The sequence below is a fragment of the Nylanderia fulva genome, unplaced genomic scaffold, assembly GCF_048542155.1.
Source record: "Nylanderia fulva isolate GAGA-0341 unplaced genomic scaffold, ASM4854215v1 Scaffold36, whole genome shotgun sequence".
Classification (NCBI taxonomy): domain Eukaryota; kingdom Metazoa; phylum Arthropoda; class Insecta; order Hymenoptera; family Formicidae; genus Nylanderia; species Nylanderia fulva.
Window position 1 is genome coordinate 1,120,366 of NW_028190433.1, and position 21,032 is coordinate 1,141,397.

General features: G+C 34.3%; 1 protein-coding gene across 4 annotated transcripts in view; it reads left to right on the forward strand.

Moving 5' to 3' along the window:
• Nucleotides 1-20,748, forward strand: part of LOC114941916 (uncharacterized) — a 69,777-nt gene extending 49,029 nt beyond the window's left edge. For 3 of the 4 annotated variants that reach the window (XM_029317108.2, XM_085485363.1, XM_029317110.2), the window contains exons 4-6: nucleotides 6,187-6,400; nucleotides 10,652-10,786; nucleotides 11,407-20,748. In XM_029317108.2, the coding sequence (XP_029172941.1) occupies nucleotides 6,187-6,400; nucleotides 10,652-10,786; nucleotides 11,407-11,635 (578 nt within the window). In that variant the 3' untranslated portion in view covers nucleotides 11,636-20,748. The remainder of the gene's footprint in view (nucleotides 1-6,186; nucleotides 6,401-10,651; nucleotides 10,787-11,406) is intronic. The other variant, XM_029317109.2, reaches the window with a different exon arrangement.
• The last annotated feature ends 284 nt before the right edge of the window (nucleotides 20,749-21,032 follow it).

The window sequence follows — 21,032 nt, forward strand, 5'->3', positions numbered from 1 at the left end:
CGGGAAGTTAGCACGACATTTTTAAAAAATTCGTTTTTTGACCTTAAATTGACAGAACTATTTGCGAAACCTATCAGGAACTCTAGAACTCTTAAAAGTGCTACTAGAACTCATATGTTTTTTTTGAAAATCGAAAAAAGCCGTGCCAACTTCACAGAGTCTTATAGATACACGCTTTATTCATGAAACTTTACATTATTTATCATTTATCGCAATTTCACGTTTTAAATGTCTTTTGTACAATAATGACATTTCATTAATTAAACAAAGCCATTCTGACATTGTGTTAATTAAAATATTAATTGTAGCGATGTAATTAAATTGCCGCGCACAGTATATGCAGATTCTACGTTATTACATTATTTTAGCGAGATAATACCTGTGAGAGATTATGTGATGCTGCCTATGTGTTAAGGCTATTGTGTAGTCACATGATAAGACATAATGCATCAGCAAATTTTATCCTATTTTATTTTAATTTATTAAAATGTAAACCGGATAATCTGTCTATGAGAAAACCTATAAAAGAGTTTACATCTTTTAATATAATACTATTATAATAAAATATATTATTATAGACTTATTAATTTTGTATAACATTTAAAGTAAATTTTTCATTTCTTAAAAATTGATATCCTATATTAATATATTTACTTATATGACGAATACAGAGAAATATTGTTTACATTTTATTTTACATTTCGTGATTATTTTTCGCAAGTAAGATTTTTGAGAATTTTTAGTGTGGTTTCCCACCAGTATTTCGAACTTTCTAACTATTTTCCATGAATGGCTATACTATGCAGTTATTCCACACAAGGACTGGAATCGGTGCTCGTAGCAGTATTTAGGTCTCGAGGGGTTGCATTAATAACATATCTCCGTCGAGGATCGAACATATTCCGCGAGGGGGCTCGCAATTTATCAGATACCGATCGTCGTTTAAACGCCAATTAATCTCCGGCGAAGATGCGTTTCCTGCAATCCTCGCGATCTGATGGTTATATTTTATTTCTTTGAAAGGTCAGGTTTATCGTGCACTGCGGAGATATGCCAGCGCTATCTGATAAACGTGATTAATATCGTATATAGCGACGTGTGTTAGTCGAACAGATTTAGTCTTGGCCTTTGCCAAAAGTGGGTTACACCGATTTCGGTGATGCTCTGTCGGCCAATTAAACTGATCGCCAATGGCTGAGTTCTGGAATATATCTTTCGGCCTCTTTCGACCTGTTTCAACCAGTTTCGTTGATCAATTAAGCAGAGGTTTCATTAAAACAGTGTTATTTTGAGTTATGTGCAGTTATTTGCATATTGAAAATATTTATGTAAAATTACATGATTAAGCTAGGTTTTTTTCCGACCCAGCATAATCGTGCAATATTGATACTTAAATGGATGATTACAGATTGTATGTAATTTTATATGAAATATATTCTTAAATATTTTCAAGATTAAAAATATTTTACTGAACATGTAATTACACATAGGAAATGTTAGGAATGTATAAATGCTGTAAAATAATGTTATAAATAAAATAGATAAATACTTATAAAATAAAATTTTAATAAAGTAAAAATAGTAAATTTAAAATTACATATAATTTTTGCATAAAAATAGTAATTTTACCTATATTTTACATGTATTTTTACATTAATATGTATTTTCACTTTAAAACAAATGGAAAAAAATTACAGTGATAAGCAAGTAACTTTTCCAGTTCTGAACTAGTAATTTCCATGTAAAAGTACATGGATTTTTTTCAGTGTATATGTGTATATGATGGAACAGTTAAATAATTTGATAGACTCATAATATTTACTAATTAAAACCTTTTAATTTTTACATCAGGCTATATTTATTTTTTGACCACACAATACTAGCTATAATTATTTTATTTATTACATTGTGATAAATAATTATAGCTAGTATTTTTATTGGTCAAAAAATAAATATACCCTGATTTATTAATTGACTAGCGATTAAAATTAATTATTATTATAAATTTAAAGGTATAAGACAGGCAGTAAGAGCCAACTCGCGGATGACAGTGCGTTATCCTAACGAAACTAAATTTTTTCGTTAGGATTAAGTATCTGTGCACAAGGCACCAAATTTTACTTGGTCACGGCCAAGATTTAAAATATGAAATAATCTCATATTTGAGATTTAATTTCAATAACCCTTTTACCCCCTTACGGAAATAAGTAAATGCAAGAGAAAAATATAGATCCGAAAGTCGCTGAATCGGGAATCGAACCCGAGACCTTTCGCTTGCCGGGCGACTGCTCTTCCAACTGAGCTATTCAGATCTTTTCGATTCTATACTTTTCTCTGCCTGTCTTATACCTTTAAATTTATATTTATATTACAGAGCCTTGTTAAAACTCTTAGTTTATACACGTGGGCTTAAACGCGTTTGTTTATCAACATTATTACATATAGCAGAGAAAAGTATAGAATCGAAAAGATCTGAATAGCTCAGTTGGAAGAGCAGTCGCCCGGCAAGCGAAAGGTCTCGGGTTCGATTCCCGATTCAGCGACTTTCGGATCTATATTTTTCTCTTGCATTTACTTATTTCCGTAGGGGGGTGAAAGGGTTATTGAAATTAAATCTCAAATATGAGATTATTTCATATTTTAAATCTTGGCCGTGACCAAGTAAAATTTGGTGCCTTGTGCACAGATACTTAATCCTATCGAAAAAATTTAGTTTCGTTAGGATAACGCACTGTCATCCGCGAGTTGGCTCTTACTGCCTGTCTTATACCTTTAAATTTATATTTATATTACAGAGCCTTGTTAAAACTCTTAATTATTATTATTTTTAATTATACTTGTAACTATAATATTAAAGCGACCGTCTTTTTTTCGCTTCGGTTAAGAAGGGAAAATCTGGGACACATGTTTACAGACACATGAATGCGAGTAATCGATTGGTTCGTTGTGAGTTTATTGGAGTCCAAGACGTTGGTCAGGAACAAATCCCGACAGATTGTCACTTCCAGACCGCCGTTGCTTCGCTTCCCTCGTCTTTTCGCGATGAAAATCTCTGTTAAAAGAGCCTCATCTCGAGAGACGAACGGTTTTCCGATACTTTCAGCTTTCGTATTGAGAAGTCTTCTTATTGTCCGTGCGATTTGTACCGACGGCAAAATATCCACTACGTCGTTGCGTCATTCTTCTCAGCCATTGTCCGGCTTTGCGAAGCCCGGGAGATTCTAACTAGAATAGAGTGGCAGCTTATATTGACTTCGAGATTAAGCAACCCTTGCACGACTATGCGACAGCTAGATGACATAAACACATTCGTATATTCGAACTCATACACTCCCATACCTGTCGCTAAATTGAATTTAACTCGGAGCTTTTGTCCGGACACTTTAAACGAGGAATGACGAGAGATCGAGAGAAGATATAATTGAAATTGTTAAACAAACGGAACTATATATGATTATTTTATAATCAAGTTAAAAGTTGTACTAATATTACTAAAAAATCATGTTAAATGTTTATTTAATTTATTTAATTAATCAGAAACTTTTATATATATATTTTCAATTTTACTATTGAAATTTATAATACTGTTTTACGTGTCTAAAGTTCACGTGAAACTTACTTCTATGTCAGTATAATCTTATTTCAAGGACTTTTTATATCTTTTCAGTAAATATTAATTTGCTTCTAATTTTCGTCATCTTCCATTTTACAATAATATTGTATTATATTGTGTTGAAACTTATAAGTTCTTGAAAGGTAGAATTTATGTTGTTTATTTTACGAGAATTTATATTAAGCTTTGAAATTTAATTTATTAATTTAACCCCATGAGGGGCGAACAAAATACATTGCTCGTGTTTTTAGTCATTTTCCTGATATAAAAATAAATATAAAATATATATGTATATATAAATAAAATATATAAATAAAATATATAAATATAAAAAATACATTATTTGCGAAAAGAAAACAGATTTCTCTCGTCAAATATATCTATAAAAAAATTAACGAGATACGAATTATAATAAATAAATGATTTTTTTCACACAAATACTATATAAGTTTGTCATAAATATTGATCACATAAGTATTCGTGACACATTTGATTTCGATCGCGTTAGAATGATTTTGCGCTGCACGTTATCGACGAGGAATTCCAATCGCGTTGCGCTCGTATATTGTGCGTCCGCACATCTATTTATCTCGCCTCCTTTCTCGCCTCGCGAGGATGTTACGACATCGCGATGGTGTACAGTCATGCATTTGATAGTAGCCATCATTCTTTCGCCTTCGTACTCGTAACACATAGCTGGGAACAAAAACACGGAGGGCTTTGTCGACGTGGCGCTGATCTCCTATTGTTGAAAGACCGAATTGCAGAACCACTGTACCGCTTTGCGTTATGCAGATCCTCTCGTTGAGAGAGAGTCCAACCGTGTTACAAATTCATGCTTGCATCCGTGGATAGCAGCTTCCTTCCTGCCTGAATTATCCAACGACGTTGGAAGGCAGGTGGAATTTAATTGCCAAGTGACCGTAATCCCCCAAGAATGCGCGCTCAACGGCCGTTCATCTGCATTTGAATAATAATAATAATCTGATCAAATTATGCAGCGATGTTAGAAGGGTTCGAAATTTTTAGAATTTTTTTATTCAGTTCATTCTAATATTAATTGAACACTTATGTGCGCTTGGCACATAAATTAAATTTTTAATTATTATATTTTGTTTGTAATGATTTGTAGGAATAATAATTTAGTTCATCTGCATTTGAATAATAATAATAATCTGATCAAATTATGCAGCGTGTTAGAAGGGTTCGAAATTTTTAGAATTTTTTTATTCAGTTCATTCTAATATTAATTGAACACTTATGTGCGCTTGGCACAGAAATTAAATTTTTAATTATTATATTTTGTTTGTAATGATTTGTAGGAATAATAATTTAATTCACAGTCGAAAGTATATATAAAAATATAGCATTTTGGAAAAATGATTATCACTTGATTTAAAAAAAAAAATTGCTGATGTATTCTGATTCAGAATTGTTTATGGTGATTTTATTTTCACGTACATAAATGTTACGTTTAAAAATTGCGCAGGAAAAAGGAAATTGGATGTAATTGCATTTTAAATGCGATATGCACTTGCAATTTTTTTTCTTCGTATATCTCTTCCACGTAATGAAGACAAGTACGTTGTTTAGAGTCCGTTATAACAACTTCGATACGAATGTCAAGCGGAGAGAATTGATCCAGTTATCGTGCATACGCGATCGTTGTGTTTGCTAATGTGCGTTCGGTTCTTATCTTTTAACTGAAATCTAAACGACCGAGAGACGCGCGTATCGCCTCATCAAATCACAAGCAGCGCAATGTATATTCAAATCGCAGTGGATTTGAAAGAGGTTGGAAAAAAAGTTCTCCCTTTGCATACTAAACGTCGCATTATCTTCGTTGCAATAATGTCGCCGGAGCGCAATGACTCCGATATATAGCATACGTGCAGCACGCATTGTTCCCCCATGGTAACATAATTATCTTATGTCTTGATGTGTATCGAAAAAATTCTATTTTTTAAATATTTTTCTCCCTTGAAACTTTTTTTTTCATAGCAACAGGAATTTCATTAATGAGAAATTTTAATGAATATTTGAAGTAACAAAATCATTATTTACGAAAAATTTTCATTATTTTAGAGGAAAAATTCATCTCTTGTATGTGTGCACTGAAAAAAATTATTAAATTTATAAATATTTATTTCAATACTGCTTAATAAATATTTATCTATTTTGAAAAGAATTTTCTTATATCAAATAAATATTTTTCATATCAAATCAATATTATTAGTTTCAAATTAATGATTTTTATTAGGCAGTATTGAAATAAATATTGAAATTCAATAAATTTGTTTCGGTGTAATAAATATTAATCAGAGAAACTCTTATAAAATTCTTCCAATAGCATATATTGTCTCACGATTACCACGATTTTCAGGATAAATTCTAAGAGAAAATTTTCTCCACGTATAAATTCATTTTTAATCTATTATTTGCTCCAAAAAATATTCTTATTCGAATCTTTATTTTAATATCTCTAGTGATTGAACAATTCACTGCATGTATGTTTTGTTTCGTCAATTTTGGACGCTGCTAAAATAAAATCGATGGCGCGTTTATTGTTGCAGGGGTATCTGGCAAGGATGTAAGTGGATGGCCGAAGATCCCGTGTCTGAAGGGTCGCGCGTCCAGCAAAGGCGGAAGTGGCGCAGGAGGACCCCACGTGGGTCCACCGCAGTGTCCGCACTCCGTTTTGAGCAGCACTCGCAGCTCCGTCAGCAGCTCGCCTTTGAGTCCGTGCCCGACCCCCATGCCCTTCCTGGTGACTTCGGGGTCTGTGAGGTAAGTTTAATGTACTTTGCTCTTCGATACGTCTCGCTTACATTATTATCATTATGCATTTGATACCGAGACTCGATTTATCAACGCTAAGTCTGAAATTAAATCAAGGAAATAAAAAAAAAAAACTGTATTATAATGGAAAATATATTAATCATTTCTGAATTTTGAGATTTGACATATGACATGACGCGTTTAAAAAAAATATAGCATGTATTTTAAATTTATTTTCTTCCGTTATTAAAAGTTGTTTGTACAGCTTATCTCGGATCAATTATCGAGTATCAAAGAAATATTGAGAGAAGCAATTAGCAATATTAAAAACCCCTTATGTAGTTTCGCGAAACAATACAAAGAGCTCCTTTTTCCACGTAAAAACTACGCCAGCTGTCGTTCGTGTAAAGGCCGCGTTCACTAAAAATAGGTTTAATACATATTTTATCGAGCACTATATCCAGCTATGGGACAAACTTAGCTCGGTACTGCAAGTCGCATAAAGTTTATAGTCGTGGACAGTCAATGTTTTAATTTTTGTCATTGATTTATTTATTATATATTTCTTACTGTCACATGTGTGCGTCAATATCGATCTCCTTTTCATCTTTAAAAACATGTTTGATAAGACAGATGATTTTTCTATAATAATTATATATGATCTCACAGAAAAAAATAACTCGAGTAAAATCAATGTTTTCGCGATAAATATTTTATTCATAATTATACCTTACAGTGCGCATTTGAAGAATATTTATATGTACATTGAATTGTACACGTGCTTTCTAAACAATTAAATACGTATGTGAAAAAATTGCAATTTTTTCTTTTTTTTTAATATATGCAATTTATTTTATTACTGCGTTTTTTGGGGGAGATTAAAGATGATAACAATATTGTTGCGCTTAGTGTGAAAGCAATATCGCACGATGATCGATGAAGGTATGATGACTAAGGCTCTTTTATGCAACCGTTTTTTATCGTGTGTTACATTGTAATAACAATTAACGTTGTAAAAAATGAAAAAAAAAACCTTTCAATACGTTGGCACATCTCACATTGCACTTTCATTGCATTGATATATGTAATTCCAGCTTTAGCGACTATCGATATCATTTTTTGCGATGAATTATTAACAACACTTATCGTTTCATTAAAGTTCTTTTTTTATTTTAATACTCATCGATAACATTCAATTTCATTCGTTAAAAGTTTTCTCTTCCTCAAGTTATCAATAACTTCAATGTTACGTTCGATCCTCGACGATCGAACAGATTAATGATTTGTTAACTTTTAATTGTGATTCTTTGTGCCTTGTTACAATAATTGTAATTATTTCCAACTGTGACAATCTTTGTTAATAAGTTATGAAATAGAAAGTGAAACGTTATGAAGTCTTTTAAAAACTTTATAAGACTTTTTTTTATAAAAAGTATTGTTTTTTTGTATTTGTAAATTTTGATTTAAATGCATAAAGTTAAAATCTGAAGAGATAACTTTCGAGCTTTGCACTTATACGAAAAATATGAACTTTTTATGATATATGTATACGAGAAGTTCTCCCCAATTTTGTCCGTTATTTTTTTACACGAGAAAATATTTTATGCTACCCAAGGTTATAAAAGTAATACAACGAGATAAATACACTGCAATTTTTTACACAATGTGTGCGGTCGACTCATAAATTGGGGGGAATAAACATATTACCATATAGATAACTAGAATAAGAATCATGAAAATTTTTTTTTTGTGATATATGAAATGTTATGATTCGCACAATTTGGGAGATAAAGTTGTTTTGCTCTATTTAAAGTGCGAGCTTAATTCAAGATAACTCATCCTAGATTTTGATTTATTTTTTATTTTTTTATTTTTATTATTTTATATTATGTTTTTCTCAGTTTTTGCTAAAATAATAGTTGCTGCGATTTTTAAATTACATTTTTTTATTTATACATCTCATTCGCTTTATCGAGAAAGAGAGAAAGGAAGACGGAAGTTTTCCCAGAAGACAAGACCTTCATCTATCAGATATCTTCCCCAGGGAACCGCTATTTCCGAAAAGTTCTCGAATTTCACGCACGTGAACGGAATAGCGAGTTTGTCGGATATAACTTCGACATCCATCGACGTGACCAGTTTGAATGAATAATTCATGACGTCTCCCGAAGCACCCGGCCGCCATTGCAATATCGATAATCATCCACTTTGACCAACTATTTCCCGTCCCGCCAACTTCGACCCGATAATCGTTTTGCGAATTCTCGTGGCACGAAAGCAAGTCGCGCCGGAATCCATCTCAGATAAGCAGGCTTGTCTCATCAATCTCCCACTATTTACTGAAATAAATGTTTTACTTGACATATATAAATTTTACATTATAAATTTATATTTCTATATTTTTAATATTTATTTTATTTAACGAAGTAATATTCAATATAATATAATATAACGTAATATGTAATGTAATTAATATAAAAAATGGATCTTTCTGTATATTAATTTTAACAATGTATATTATAGTAATAGGATATCACACACATTTTTTATTCAGTTTTAATTAAATTGATAAAATTTTAAAATTACTTCAATTAGCGCGTTAAATATTAAAAAGATGTAAGTATCTTTGCACAAAGAAGAACGGATTGATCGAATTGATTCACTCTAATCAGAAATGTACATACATACTTTTCCCTAAATAGACGGAGCATTTATTATTATTAAATATTAAAAAGATGTAAGTATCTTTGCACAAAGAAGAATAGATTGATCGAATTGATTCACTTTAATAAGAAATGTACATACATACTTTTCCCTAAATAGATGGAGCATTTATGATTTATTTGCTTAATCGCGAGACCTTTCAACGTATCTCGCGTTTCAATCGCGACATTTAGGGACATTCCGCGAAGAAATTGCGTCGCGATTATGTCTCTTTGCTCGCGTTTGCGGCCTTTAAATAGTGTTGCGACTTTTAGTAGAGCGTGGGACAGGAACGAGACGTTCCTCGTGTCAGCGAAGGGCACAGATGCCTCGCGTGTAGAGGCAAATTGAATGCGTAGGCGTGTCTATAACCCGTATCGAAGTTATCGATTAGCTTCTTGCTCTGCTCTCAACACTCCAGGAGGCTTTTCGTCTCTTGACAAATGTTAACGGCACGAAAAATGGGAGAAGCAGAAAGAGAACGATACGAGAGGGAAAGCCGTGCATCAGTTATAAGCCGTAACATATGGAATTTTTCAAACGTCAGCCTTGCAAATCTTTCCGAATCTCTCATCTATTCGACGAGCCGCGTACACATTTCTATATTCCTTTATATCGATGAAATATGTAATTTTTTTCTACAACGGCGAAAAGAATTGTTTTAATGTCAAAGAGAAAAAAACACGATTTTTATAAATCAATACAAAATATTTGTAACTTGACTTTTCAGCAGATTGAAAAACGTAATTGAAATTGTATTTAATAAAAGAGGTGTTTTTTTCGCAGTGTTATTCGATGCAAATACGAGAGAGATTAACGCCTTGCGTGCTAGCATTAATTGTTTCTCTGTAACGATCCAGTAATACCTTGTATGACAAAGTGTAAAGTTTTTAAAACTTGTTAGAAAAAACCAACAACAACAGATTCATTGCGCATACTTGAGTTTTTCCCTATGTATTTAAAAGCACGTTTGACAGCAGTTTTAATGTTTAATGTTAATTCTTTTATTCTAAAATTTCTCAAAATTTACTCCGTATTGAAATTTTCTTTCAAAACGCTATTCAGAATAAGAATGAATCAAGTGCATTCTCAAGCCTTAAAATTATTAAGAATTAAATTTTTTTGACAAACTATTACACTATTTTATATTTTATCCAAAAATAGCAGGAATTTTTATTTAATTTTTTGCGACAACTCTAACAACTTCGAAGACAATATAGAGAATATTAAAGAAATTAGTTAGAACTTCAAAGGTTTCTTTCATCTCCGGTAATATCTACTATTACGTCCGTGCAAAGTGTCAAGTTTATTAGGGTTTACGGGTTTGCCGAACTTCCCTTGTTAGTCCACTTTCGGTCTGTACACTGCGCGGACAAATGATTAATTCACGTTCCTTCCGAAGAAATAAGAACAAAGCCGACGTTGACTCATACTTGAAGAGGGAGAGACAGAAAAAGAAAGGGAGAGAAAGAACTTAAGAATATCGAGACAAAAGCGACGCCGTATTCACGTATCGTGGACAGTTTAATTGGCAATTAACCAATGTCCATGTTCCAGTAGCGGCATGGTGCAAAGCGTCGGAGCCAATTTATCGCCGGACCAAACATTCGGATCGATCCGGTCGCTCTCGGTGACGAGGGAAGTCGCCAGTTTCCCTCTATCTCGAACACCCACGCCGCCTCCGCAGCATAGGTAAGTGAAGTCCGTTTATTTACTTGGCTTGCCTGCGTCAAATAAACATCAATAGCGATCGAGATACTTTGCGAAGCTAATCAAACATCTCTTCGAGGTAAACAGAAGTTTACCTCCGGCTCCTGTTCAAATTACAATACTCGATATGTACATAAAGTCAATTATTTCAAATTTTATTTAATCGACAAATTTGAATAATTGCATTTATTATTTATAAAATGCATGAATTTTTCATCCTTGAACTTTCAGTCCGTAAGATCGCTTTAAGGAATATCATCCACGATTTATTAAAAAAAAATTCCACAAATAATTCGGAATAAAACAAAGCAAATTAATAAATGCATATTTTGTAATAAATTAAGAGAAACTCCAGAAAATAAATAAATAAGGATCCTTCATAGATAATATCTGTGCTTTTCAAAAATTCTCTAAGTAATTCGAAATATATAAAGTGAATTGAATGCATATTTTATAATAAATGGAGAGTATTTCCAGAAAACAAAATAAGGATCCTTTATAGTTAGATGACACATAGAAATTCGTCTTACGGACTGACGGTTTAACGCGGCGAAGCGCGCATATTGACGAAGGCGAACGGCCTTTCGCGGCCGCTGTTGCAGAACGTCGGCATCGCTGGCGGCGAACCCCGAGGAGCTGGTGGGCGTTGATAGCCCTCTGCGGGAAGCCTCTCCCAGGCCGGAGGTGCGCGTGGTCGCGCCATCGCATCGGCCGCCACCGACGTCCGTCCTGGCGGCGGCGAACGGGGTTCACCATCAGCACCACCACGCCGTCTCCTCGGCGAGCCGCAAATCCGTCAGCATACTGTTGCCCGATCAGACCAGCGGATGACCCCAGTTGCTGCAGCAGCAGCAGCAGCAACAGCAGCAGCAACCCGGCTTTGTACACCGTTGCGATGAGGCGCCGCTCTCGATCTAGAATCATAGTCGCCCGTCCGCGCTCAGGACGTCTCCGGCTAAGACAGACGATGACAGGCGAATATGCGCGATCGTCCGGGTAACTGAGAATTAATTAATCTCGCGTCTATTCTAGTGCTAGTGACGAGTTCGCATGGCGATCTCGGGCGCGCAATCTCCGCATGAGCAAGGGCAATCAGCCGTGAACTCGGAACTTCGTTAGAGAACGAGTGATTGATGACCGGTTAATGTCGTATAACATCAACCATGGTTTGATCAAGATTCGCAGTTAGACCCGCGCGTTATTGTAATAGATGAGAGAGTTCAACTCAATGGTAGACGTGAAATATCCGTATCATTCTTTCTCTTATCGCTCGAATAACGATGACGTTTATTCGGGAACCGACATAATCGGATTTTATTACGAATCATTGTTGCTCTATGCGGAGATGCGTTGCTCAACCTTGATCTCGACTAGAAACCGTGCTTAGTGTCTCCACATTTGAATGCTTGGTGACAAGTCTTATCATTACCAAACCGTAAGATAATATGTCACGTATTATCGTGAATTGTATGTGTGTGCATGTGTGTATGTGTATACAGTGGAAATTTCTCTCTGTATTTTGTACATAGTCGGGAGAGAAAAGGGAAACGACGAGACGTTGGAAAAATTTTACATTTCCGAATTACGACGAACCCGTTCGCGCTGCAATTTACGCTCGCTGTATTATTATAGCGGTTTTACGCATTAATAATGATCTAGAGTCATTCAACGTGCAGTACTGATCAAAAGGTGCTATTTTAACATGCACACGTTGATTTGCATATGAGTCGATAATTTTAGGAATCATATAGGAATTAAAAATTAAAAATTAATGTGCAACCGCAGTATAAATGTATTGCAGAATATGATGTAATGTGTATAGAAAATTATCAGACTCGTAGATAAAGAATAACATGCAGGACTACAGGCTTAGGAGAATTTTCACTTTGCTTGATAAGTAGAACAGATATATTTACGTTGGGAGAACGTATAACAAAATTGTGAAAACCACTAAAGTTGGTGTCAGTTTTCTATTTAGTTGAAATCGATTTTTATTTTATATATGAAATTTGTATATATTTTGCCAATAAAGATAATCGAAATTCTTCTTGACAACTTGCGCACTCGAGTTCTATTATATTTTATCGCTTCGTAAATAAAATTCTGATAATATCTTTAGGGGTTTTATCATCAATGTGCGTTCTCTCTCTCTTTGTTTTCTTTTTGCGATCGCGATAAAAAGAAGGAAGTTTCCGCGAATCGAATTTTTCACAACATCGTTAGTTCTTTCGATGCCATGTAAAAGAAAAGAATAATCTACGCATAAACTCTTTTCTTGCAATATAAAATTAAAATATGTATCGAAGAAATTATTCAAAATTAAAAGTGGCTTATTCCGTTAAGAGTTTAATTCGGTGGAACATGTGCTTGCAAATTAATACGAACATAATTTACCTTTCTGCGCATCAAGGATTAATCTTACACCGGTACATGAAAATTCATAGCATCCTTTTGCCGCGCATCGAAAGGGTTAACGTCTGGCAGAGAAAGACACCCAGCACGGTTTCGCACTAATTAAGTGCGTTAATTAAGTCTCAGTTATTCTCGACTCGCGCCGGACGACACACCCTTCCTACCTACACCGCCAAGAGGAGCAGCAAGCTCTCGCGATCACAAAGATGCATCCAGTAGAATACTCTACATGTCGCAGCGGCGCGCGTTTCTGGCCAAAAGTAGTCCTTAAGATATTCTTGCGCGCGCGATTGTATTTAACACGTCCCTCTAAGGCGAGGAAACACGATCCAACGAAGCGAGAGGTCGAGATCACGCCGAATCTTTTCCCTCTTGCAAACTGACCCTCTTAATTTTCTAAACAAAGTCTCCTGAATTATTATTAGTTTCATCGTCAACAATAATCTAGAGTCACTGAAGTTTATTTCTAGACACTCTTGATTTACCACAATTTTTGATTTGGAAATAAAATAGGCCTCCGAATATCGAGCGCGAGAGTTACTAGACTTCAGGCTGACTATTCTTATTGTATTTCCCTGGTTGGGCATTCTAAGTATTCGCGGCATCTTAAACATTTCGCTGACTTCGATGTTCCAAGAACGGTCCTTGATGCTCGAGGGAGGAAGGGAAATCTCTCTCTTTCTCTCTCTTTTGCGGCCCTGAAATCTCCGATGTCGGTCACGAGATGAATCGATATCGCGAGAGCGGCGGAGATTTTTGTTTTTGATTCAGGTAGGTGGGTAACTAAATAGACAAGTCATACGAATCGTTGGCAGACGTTCAAGCTGGTCTATCAGCAAGACCGATGTTCGGTTCAATTTGCCCAGGATCGAGGTGACACTCTTATTTTTAGTTCGAAATTATCTCTGGCCCGTTCAGCTGATTCAACGAAAGACACTTAATCGGTGCTCCTTCTAATTAAGATAGAACGACAAATTCCGATATGATTCTGTAGATTTTTTTACATTCGCGATTTTTTTTTGTACATTTATCCAATCTTCTTTTCAATTTATTTAACTTTAAAATATACGATATAGACACTCGCGGGATTGTTGAACAAATTATTTTATTATTTATGATCGTTGAATATATGTTTTTGAAAAAAGTCATGTGTATTCAATTATATTGAATACTGACAGAATTTTTATCAGATTGAAATGTCACTCGCGGATTTACATATACGCTTTGAAATCTGCAATCAAATAACTCGTGTAACTTCTGAAATGAAGACAGTTAATATTTTCGTGTAAAAATCGGGCATCTTCGCGAACGTTTACTCAAAGACTAGGATCAAATTGAATTAGGATAAAACGAGGACTGGCAGAACAACTATCATTTGTGACAATCTATCATAGAGATATTCTCGTGTTGCGCTAAATCACGAAGAAGAGAAAAATTACAGGGAACCAATAGCAAGATTGAAATTTAATTCGATTGAAACGAGTTTAATAAGAAATCGGATTTCGAATAACTGAGAATAATAAGGTTGAAATGCAAGAAAGCGGAAATTTCAAATATCTAACATTTCACAGCAGCGATCTCTGCACATATCGCAGAACGTTATACGATAATTTTCAAGTGAATTTTGTTACAAAATAATTGTTTTTTTTTATACAAGTTTTTATATATTTTTATTTTTAAATTTATAAGGATTATGTTAATTTTATGTTATTTTACAATAACATGTATTATTTTATTTGTGTTATAATTTTACAATAGATATGAGAAATTAATAGTTTATGAAATAGTTAAGCTTTGTTATTTTTATATAAGACAACTCACACAAAAATCAAGCATTTATACAAAATCATAATATATCATATATTAGATGTAAGAATTAATAATGTGTTTAAAATTAGAAATTTAGTAATATATATATATATATATATATAGTCTTAAAAATGTTCAGTTTGTTGTAAGCTATATGTAAAAGATCTGAATTTAATCCGATTGTTAGATAACGTTTCCGTAGAGAGATTAAAGTCGTTACATTCTAATTAAACGAGAAGAGAACAATTCTACTCTACGTATGCATAACGAGATCTGTTTTTATATAAAACAAGCTTTTGTTAAATTCCATTTTCATTAACGTTCGCGAATATGTACAGAGCTCGCTGTTCCATATCGAGAGAATTTATATGTCAAAATCAATAAATCGCGAAACATTTCATTACATCGAGAAGTATATATATTTCTATTTGAAGATCGCAAACTCGGTTAAAATATATGATATATGTACGTATTTCGAATTTCAAATATTTTATATTGATTAATCCTCTAATTCTCACGATCGGATCAAACATGACAGAAACGCTTCGTAAGAGATGTTATTAATATTCAAAAACAAATCGAACCTTTATCGTCTCGATAATCAAGTGAAACTTTTATCATTGTTGTAACAAGTAACACGATTCTTAACACAACACTGACCCACTGATAATCGGATTAAGTGCTTTTAATGGAATTGATCGATACTGAACGCAGAACCTTTGTGACGCTAATTAACACATATCGCTTCAAAAATTTGCGAAAATTAGAAACAAACGTGATCTCGCTTTAAACTTATGGTAAATCTAGGAAAGTGAATTTAAGATTGTGTTCAAAGATAGAAAGAATTATTTCATAATTATTATATATATATATATATATATATATATATATATATATATATATAGTATTGTGACATATAAACGCGCAGTTATATAACCGAAAGATTAATTCATTAATTTATAATATATTATTTTAACAACTTTAGAAATGTCACTTGTGTAATTAAGAAAAAACATCGAATTAGGGTAAAATAAATGATAAAAATGAAAAAAAACCGCTAAGTTTAAAGACATAAATCAAGCGATACGTGTTAAAAAGTGTTCCAATGGGACTCTACAGAGACTGGTGCTAGCTGGAATAACAAGAGAATTTCCTTTAATGAATAAACTCTTATCGTAGAAGAAGCGAGTGGGTACTAATCGCGTAGTATATTTAAATAAAGGTAAGGCTAGTCCTTAAGAAAACACACGCGTTCTGCTCATAATTCTCTGCTTGCTCGACGATTCTCGGTCATCCCGTGTATGAAATCCTCGAATAGGCAACCAAGATTTTTAAGTAAGACTCTAGTCCTGTAAATACATAAATAGAGACGAAGGTATATCGAATGGAGGAGCGTGTGATGAGTTTGCGGAATGCATGTCACGTTTTATGACTGTATATTGGACAGGAAAGGATATATCGTTAACGATCTTTGTAAAGCTGTATCGGGAACCAAAAGGACGTTGTTAACTCTTTGAGTGGAGATATTTCGTTACGAGGAAAAAAATATATATTCCTTCCTCGAAAGAGCATTTTGTTACAATCGTAATCATTATTTCATATAAAAGGAATGAAATCAGAGAGGAATCAGGTCGAGAAAAATAGAGAGAAGAGAAATTCCAAGAATTTATTCCAGAAGAATATTCTACGTAATATTCATTATTTATTATTATCATTATTTTTATAAAAATGCAAGCTCGATTCAAAGAGTTAACGAAATGGATGTTCTGCGCTTTTATATACGCGCCGTTCATCTTTAACCGAATCAAAGCCGTGGATTGCGATATATACGTATACATTATATATCGCTCCTCTGGGAAAACGTGATACTTATACCAACACCGGAGGGGGCTAAATTATAAGCGCTCTTGTTCCTTAAACGTATATAGAGGCGAAGATTAATACCGCGGAATTAATGGTCGAGAAACCGCAGCCGTATATCGATCATGATGTCGGCGGGATGAACTTGTGAACTTTTCGCCCAGTCACGGCTTCGATTTTGCGCGCGGAGCTTTGGAAAGTAAACGGTGCATAATCCGGCGAAGAGCCGTCTAGAACCTCGTGCTCTCTCTCTCTCTCTCTCTCTCTCTCTCGTATTAACGATGTGTGCTAATTATTCCGCGGGTTCCGATCGAGGATCTCGAGTGATTCCCGTTGATCGAGAAGCCCGAATATGTTTGCGGAAACATTTTGCCCGGATATGAGAAAACTCGCTCGGGTTTCTCGGAGGATCCGAGATAATATATCCGACAATATATTTACATTAATTGTAAACGGTCTAGTAAAACGCATACTCTCGTGTATGTAGCTCACTCAATAGCATTTGTTCGTGCTGTCGTAGGGTATAATGATTGGACGGAGGAGAAGAGAAATATCAGCAAATGGATTGTACATATACGCAGGCGAGATTAGAAGCCACGATTTTTTGCTGTTTATCTTGCGGATGGCGTAAGTCACGTTTTTTACAAAAGAAAAAAAAAGAAAAAAATTCTTATCACTCGTATTATTCCCTCGTGGCGCATCAAGCAGTTTCGCATTTTTAATTCACAATTAAATCGCGAACAGTCGTACATTGAAAATGCAAAGTTATATACTTTAACTGCAACGAATCATTACATCGATGATTTCCAGAGCGTGATTTATGCCACTGTTATGTAATAAGCGACCCAAAAACCACGTCTGTGCTAGATAAAGGAAGCGTGTGCCAAAAAGTAGGACAAATCTTTCTTGCAAAACGAGACAGTTTTTTTTTTTTCGAGGGGGAAAGAAAAGATATACTTCATCTCGTCCTACTGTTCCATTTTTGGCAGAAAATAAATAACATCTGGTAATATAACAATGAAATCACGATTTCACTGTTATACGTATATTACTAGGGATGCTCTATTTATTTTAGAATCTCTGCGACACTTAATATCTTCGAGTTGGAATTGTGGGACCAGATGGATTAAATATCTGAAAGCTTATGAGGGAAAGTTTATGTGACAAGTTTACGACATCGTATTCTCGCGATTAAGGGATTTCGATGCAGCAATGGGGATTATAACTTTCCTGAAAACTTGACGAAAATAATCTTAAAATACATTTTTATAATTTCAATTTCTAAAAATTAAAATCGAGAAAATTAAATATAAATTAATTTTCTCAAAAAAAAAAAAAAAAAAAAAAATTATTTGGTTCAGAGTCTTTGATTAATTTTCGCGATAGAGGCCAGACCGAATCTTTGACCATGCTCAAGTTTCAATACTCGATTCCGTTCTCGCTCTGTTCTCCTCCAGTCGGTCAACTTATTTTATTCTCGCGAACGGGGATAATAATTCGAGCGAGATGTGCGATACGGATGAATTGCTTCAATGCGAGGATGAGACTCAGAATCGAAAATTCAAGGCGACTCTCGTCGCTCCTCGCTGGTGCATTCTTTCCCGGGAATGCATTCTCGCGTCTGCACTCGATGATGGCAGGATTTCGAATTATCCTTTAGGATAATTTTTTTTTTCTCGTTTTTTTTATAGACAAATTGTGATAGAACGCGTAGCCACGTATAAGCCATAAGATTGATTAAAAAATGACTATAATATAATTACGATTTTAATTCTCACTTATATATATATATATATATATATATATATATATATACGAAGCCGATAGGCGGGCAAGTTTGCAGCTTGGCGATTTTATAAGAGTCTCGCGTACGTGATCTTTTTCTCTGTGATTTGAAACGATCACGATGACGTTCTCGTCGTCTTAATTAAAAACTGAATTTTATCGAAAGTAATAAAATCCTTTTCATCATATAGTCAAAGTCAGATCAAATCAGTCCTGATTTTCGATCAGCGATCCCCGGGAAATAGAACGATTCCGTTTACAGAGACGAGGATTGCTACTGCATTTTAGCCTAATTGCGTGATAACAAGCTGGCAAACAGATCAACCGCACTCGTACGACCTGCCCGCCTACAGGCTTCGCGTGAATTAGACATAAGTGTGCGATTTGTAGACGTGTCAAGTGTCGAGTCTCCTCTCGACGGGACTCGAGCGACTCGCGTTCACGATACATTTACGATTTACATACACATATACGTACACATAGCTAAGCAAACTTTACGATATTATACATCAAGATGAGTTTTATATAGCTGTTGATTATAAAGAGGCTGATTAAGTTTAGATATCGTTCCAATATACTCGATACATTTGATATAACGTAGTTTAAAGGTACTCGCGCGTATAATAGACACGCGTTATTATTATTATTATTATTATTATTATTATTACATATTATCATCCCCCTGTCATTACTATTATACTTTAAGATATAAATATATTCGACGATCTTGTCCAGTCTCTTAGGCGCGTTCGACGCGATTCTGACGCCAGATTCTGACGATTAGAGGATATAAGCGAAGTGTTTTTAGAGACTAGAATTATTCCTCAACTATGATTATATATGAAATTCAGAAAATATCGAATATTAATTCAAATTTGTTCGCTCATGTCAATATTGAAATTAATTTAGAGAATGGAAAGGAACATCAACTTTACATCTCACTGCTTATCTTGATAATGAGAAATGAAGAAAGAAAAATGGCCACGCGTATATAAAGATATCAGACGAGAAGTTAAAAAGAGAAGTAGTATAAATATATATATATATATATATATATATATATATATATATATATACATATTAATATATATTCTTTGTGATACTTAAAATTATATCTAGGATTAAATTTAGCCTCATTATATCGTAATAGTTGGGGGATCGACTTTTCGTCCGTCGACAGAGAAATATGCGTCGCCTTTAAATATAATATTGATTTTACACCGGAATTTCCAGCGTGTGCCGATTGACGTCGTTTTTGGAATGAATAATTCAGCGGTCAGGAGGTTTGAAATTTCGCCGTAACAGAATGCGGTGAAACCAACTTTAATCTATGCCGCGCATAAGCGCCGATCTATGGCTGTCTCGTATTGGACGTAAGGAAAGTTCGATTTCGCAAAATCGATCGGCGATATATATTTGTTGTAACGGGATATTCCGCATTGCATTCGCCTCGCAGCCGGCGCGCGGTTTTATATATGTTTGCGTTTTGCAGCGAGCAATAAAGGAAAGCAGTGAATGTTATGGCCTATGTATGTGTAGAGAGACATAAAGAATGAAAATACCAGACACAAACTCCCGTTACAGCGCGTTATGAGACCCAGGACCGGGTCAGCCTCTATCGAGGAAGCTCATTTTTCTCTTATCTTAAAAAAAAAAAAAAATTATACAATTATTAAATAAACTCGTTTCCTGGCAATTTTCTCTGTCGCGGACGAAAATGCTCTGGAAAAATGGAATGTGACACAACTGATGGCGTCGCACTCGCGAGACGAACGCGAACGAAGAGGATGTGCATGTGTGAATTTCCCCGCAGGCATTTTAAATAACATTTTACGCGAGATCCAATTAGCATAGTGAGATCGTTAAGGCTAAACATTTATGTCATCGTTATCGCTATACGATTACTATCATCACTCTATCCGTCGTTATTATTGCCCCATCATCGTCCGCTCGATGAGGAGGTAGTTGCGCTCTATACTCGATATTCTGTGTCGATACCTACACCTAATTGTATATTAACAATGATCACACTGTGTAAGGAGTTGAAGTTCCAAGTCTAATAAAATCGCTCTTCATAACCAGGTCCTTTTATCCGACGACACGCCACTTCCCGATTACCTTGCGAAAACAAAAAAAATTACATATTTTAAATGCTATATATATGCTTAACATTCTTAAATAAAAATGAGCAACGTTTTCCAATTAATTTAATTGAATTTTAAATTAATTTTTTATTTATTTTTATTTTTAATTTAATTTAATTTTAATTGTATATGGATTTTATTAATGGATCGAGTTTCTCTTAATACCGAATTTCATAATAGAAAAGTGGAATATTTTATTTCTTATATAAAAAAAGAAA